This window comes from Schistocerca piceifrons, chromosome 5 (genome assembly GCF_021461385.2).
Source record: "Schistocerca piceifrons isolate TAMUIC-IGC-003096 chromosome 5, iqSchPice1.1, whole genome shotgun sequence".
NCBI lineage: Eukaryota > Metazoa > Arthropoda > Insecta > Orthoptera > Acrididae > Schistocerca > Schistocerca piceifrons.
This window is the reverse complement of record NC_060142.1, coordinates 289,731,598-289,736,092: the sequence shown is the minus strand read 5'-3', so window position 1 is coordinate 289,736,092 and position 4,495 is coordinate 289,731,598. Positions and strand designations below refer to the sequence as shown.

General features: G+C 36.0%; 1 protein-coding gene across 1 annotated transcript; it reads left to right on the top strand.

The window, feature by feature from the left end:
- The first annotated feature begins 1,356 nt into the window (after window positions 1–1,356).
- LOC124798245 lies at window positions 1,357–3,156 on the top strand. The gene has a single exon (XM_047261562.1). The coding sequence runs from the start codon at window positions 1,595–1,597 to the stop codon at window positions 2,162–2,164; it is 570 nt and encodes a 189-aa protein (XP_047117518.1). The 5' UTR covers window positions 1,357–1,594; the 3' UTR covers window positions 2,165–3,156.
- Window positions 3,157–4,495: the final 1,339 nt, after the last annotated feature.

Genomic DNA, 4,495 nt, shown 5'->3' with positions numbered 1-4,495 from the left:
AAAGATATTACATCATGTTATCAGTAATGAACTATAACTATTAACGGTCTTGGCAACTTCATAAAATATAAAAATTCCATTTAGATTCATCACTGTTGCCTTTACAAGACAAAACGCCATTTTCCTGCTTCAACATTGTAGCAAGATAAAGGTGTTTGATTCAAAAACGAATGTTTGCATACTAATTTTTAGTAGTTGCTACGCAAAAAATCACTTTAACAAAATGATTACAGGGTCATCTAAGCAAAGGTCGTACAAGGCGTTGGCTTCCAAGTTTACCAATGGATTCATTCTCTGTACTGAACAGACTAAATCAACATGTCATGCAAATATTACTGAATGTTCAAAGCTCAACATAAAAATAATCCACTTCTGAGGCAACAATACTTGTAACTATCATGAAATCTTGATTCTCTCGTAGACATCTACTTTAAGGAGCTGGGCATTCTGATCACTACTTCACAGTATATTTATTCCCTCATGAACTTTTTTGTAAATAATCTACTACAGTTCAAAAGCAACAGTGATTTACATAATTAAAATAACGAGAGAGAAAGTAACATTCATTACTCCATATTAAGGCTGTCTTTAGCACAAAAAGGTGTGCACAATCCTACAGCAAAAAAAAAAAATTGATCACCGTCCCAGTGATATGAAATGTCTGACAGACACGAAAGTAAAATTTGGAAACAAACTAAACAAAATCCTTCTTTACAACTCCGCCTATTCCGTAAAATAATTTCTATTACAGTAATGTGTAGAAGTGGTGGGTAGGAGTTACTAACTCACTTCTGTATACTTCAAAAAATAGAACTTCAGCAAGTAATCTACAAATTAATTTGCGATGTGAATATAAGATGACTCGTTCCACACCATTACGATTTATCTTTCAAAATGATACGAAACTAGCTAACTAGCCGTTAATACGTAGGCCAGCAGCGTAGTGCACAAAGCAAGACATGTATTATAACGGAAGCGAAAAATGACTTCCATTAAAAAGTGATCCTTCAACCACTTTTCCTTGCAGCACAGTGTTTTAGGAATTCTCGCTTGCCAAGAAGTTTCATATCTTAAATTTACCGCTTTGAGGTTGATTCATTCAACTGTCGCCAGATGGCAGCTGCAGATAGAAGCGGTCAAGACAGTCTCTAGCGGCCACAAACGAAACTAGTTGAGGTGACAATGTTATATCGCGTAGTAACGAAGGACGACGTTTGTTTACCACACTGTAGGAAATGAATGATCCCATAATTCTTTTGCAATAGTTCACCGTATTTTTCATCCACAAATATCTCTTTTTATTCTGACGTACAAACTCAGTGAAATTCAAACACTAAATGCTTAGAGTAGTGGCGATATTGCGACATGTAAATCGTTGAAATGTTTGTGCACAGATCGCAGCACAGGCGTTGACTTCATTTTTTGCATTCCACACATTCCAAAATGCTGAGGCTGGACGCAATGTCAGTAGTGTGTTTGTCACTTCAGTAGTGTTCAGGAATTTCGGGCAACAGATGCAAGACGCTGTTATTCTATTCAAGATCTTGGATATTGTCGCACAATCAGGTACTTTCCAGTTAATTTGTACCTAATAATGGAAACCGCGGAATCACCCCTAGACGTTTTATCACGTGCGGCCACCATGGTACGAGACAATTCACCCCCACGCCGCATCGTTGGAGGAGAAGCAGTACTCAAGAGAGGTATGCTACCTGCTGTCGGCAGAGTTACAGCACCGAGAACACATGCGCAGTTCAAGATTACGGGCCCCTGCCGCAGCGAATTGGCAGACACACCGTCGACTGCACAGGCAGAGGATAGCGACACCCCCCTCGACATGTCGACGAGAGGCAATGGGCTGCCACCCCCCTCGTACAGCGAGGCAATGTCAGCAATTGCAGGGCACCGCCCAGGGCATTGTCGACAAATGCTCTCAGGCGAATGTGACCCCCTCATTGATGAGCATTTTCGCAGATCTCTAGGGGATGATTACATGAACTTGTACAATGCAGATACCAAGAGATCTTCACGCCGTGAGAAAAGAAAAGAAGTGTGCGATGATACTGGTGCTGATAGCTGCTTGTCAGTTGAAGATCATTTTGCAAAAGCTCTTGGTGATGCGTGGCTAGAACTTCAAGCCAAAGAAGCAAAACTATCCAACTGAATGAAGTGCAAATTTCAGCTTTCTTCTTTGGCATACAGCTGCGGATGTGTGCTAATTATGTACTGTTTATAGTTGTTGAGCTCTTTCTTCTGCTTATGTTCATAGAATTGTGAATTTGGTGGCTATTTCCTTGCATTTCATAAGGCAATGTTCAGCTCCATTGTGACTGTGTCTTCCTTCATTTATAATGTAACACAAGTGTAACAGTACACATTTTCTGGAAGATGTCTTCCAATGTCATGTACTTTGTGTAGAGATTTGTATGTAATGTTAATGTTTACTGCTGAATCATTTACTTTTTAACAAGTAAAATGTATTAGAGCATACTTGGTATTGTGCCATTCACTGGTTGTTTATTTACTACAGTAAATGTGCATAAATTTGAGAATATAAAGGTTTCAGTTGGTAATGAAGTATGCTTGGCTACATACATTGTTACATGTAAGGTAACTTATAAGCATAATATGACACTTTTCATATTAAAATGTATGCTAAGAGAATCATGACTTCACACTATTCAGTTATTAGAATTAATACTTTCAACAAATTAGATTTAAAAAAAATTGTGAACATAATAGTACATGATCTGTTTAAGGGTAAATTAAGTAATCTAGAAATTAGGACAATGTGAAAAAGTTATATTCCCGGTGTGCTCACATGTTATAAAGTGCTACTACTTTGAAAAGCTTTCGCACACAGTACGTAAGTTTTGTGATCATTTCTGTGATTGTGTCTTATTTAATAATTCTCCTCCTCAGAGGCATGCTCTGCTGCTGTTTGCCCAGTTCATAGCAGTAAAATCTGTGTACCTTGTGGGCTTTGGCAGGACTTGACAAATAATTTGCTGATATGGCAACAGTTAACATCATACACATCTTGTTGGTGTCTGTGTTAATCCATTCCTCTATATGCCAATTCACTTAAGCTTTATATGTTACCATTAATTTTTTTTCCTGTATGATGTAAATATACAAAATACAAAGTTTATATTAGAAAATTGTTTCATTTCATAAGTTACACTTCAGTTACTAAAACAAAGTAGCAGTTTGTGCTCTTTATCTTAGAAGATTTTTTTTTTTTTTTTTTTTTTTTTTTAACATATATTTCTATTGAGTTCAGAGGCTGATTGCCAGTGATCTTGTTAGTCAACAAATGTGCATTACAGTAAAGTATTTCCAGTATGAAAATTGATTGTTAATATGATTCACTGTATGTATGCTTTCTTTTGCACACTGCACTAGATCTCAAACAGGGATCCATAATGTGAATGTTGACATCATTGAGATCATTGGACTCTTAATGACAGTTTTCACACTTGAAATCAAAGTATGAACTGGATCTCTATTAGTTAAGTAACAGCAATGCATTTTAGGCCAAATATCAGTACAAAGGCCTGAAAACAATAAGAACTAGGATGTATTTATCAAGTAAAATGGATTATGGTACTGTCAGTTATCAAATAACAGCCCATTCCCCCAATATTTGTTTTTAATTAAGTGCTACAACAATGATAGAGTTAGGAATTATTTGTACTTATAGACAAAAGAAAAACTGTTTAAAACCTTTCATTGTCCAGTTATGGTATGGAAATTTCCCATTCCACAATAATGAGTGGTAAATGTTGCATCAGAATGGGGAATTCTTAACAGATACCGGTAGCAATTTTGTATGAGTCATGAAGATGCATCTTCTGTTTCCTCTAGCAGTTGTTCCATAAATTTATGAAGAACATCTGTTTTGCATGCAGTTTTCATTTATTTTTTGGAATTGTGTACACTTGATGGAGACCACTGATAATTTATTGTTTCAGATTATTGCTACATTCCATGTTACTCTTACATGCACATTTAAGGTATTTTGCTGAGTGTTGGCAAACATTCTCCACACTCTGTTTCTTTTGAGATTTTATTTTTTGTTAAGCCTCTCATTGAAATATTTTATAAAATCCATAGTGTCCATGTTTAGCTGCCTTTTAGCTACTCTTAAAAAAATGTCAAAGCTCTTCTCAACCATGCATTTGTTTTTTTTTTTTTGTATTTTCCAAATGTTCAGGTTTCTCAAGTGACAGGGAAACTAAGCAAAAAGACAATGGATATTGTGAACAAGCGCCATAAAATTGTTATAGCTGTCACTTTATTGAAATTGTGAAATACAAGAGATATTTGTGAAAGAGAATTGCTGAATAAGTAATTTTTGAGTACTATATGCTAGTGCCAATAACTGTGAATGTAAGGATCATGCATCTGATTAGAAAAAATTGGTTAATGGAGTCCTTCGGGGAAAGGAGAGAGAGAGCGAGAGCATGATTTTATTTTTTTACCATCAATGTTC

Coding starts and splice junctions, on each gene's coding strand:
- LOC124798245 (XM_047261562.1), top strand. CDS start 1,595: ATGGAAACCGCGGAATCACCCCTAGACGTTTTATCACGTGCGGCCACC.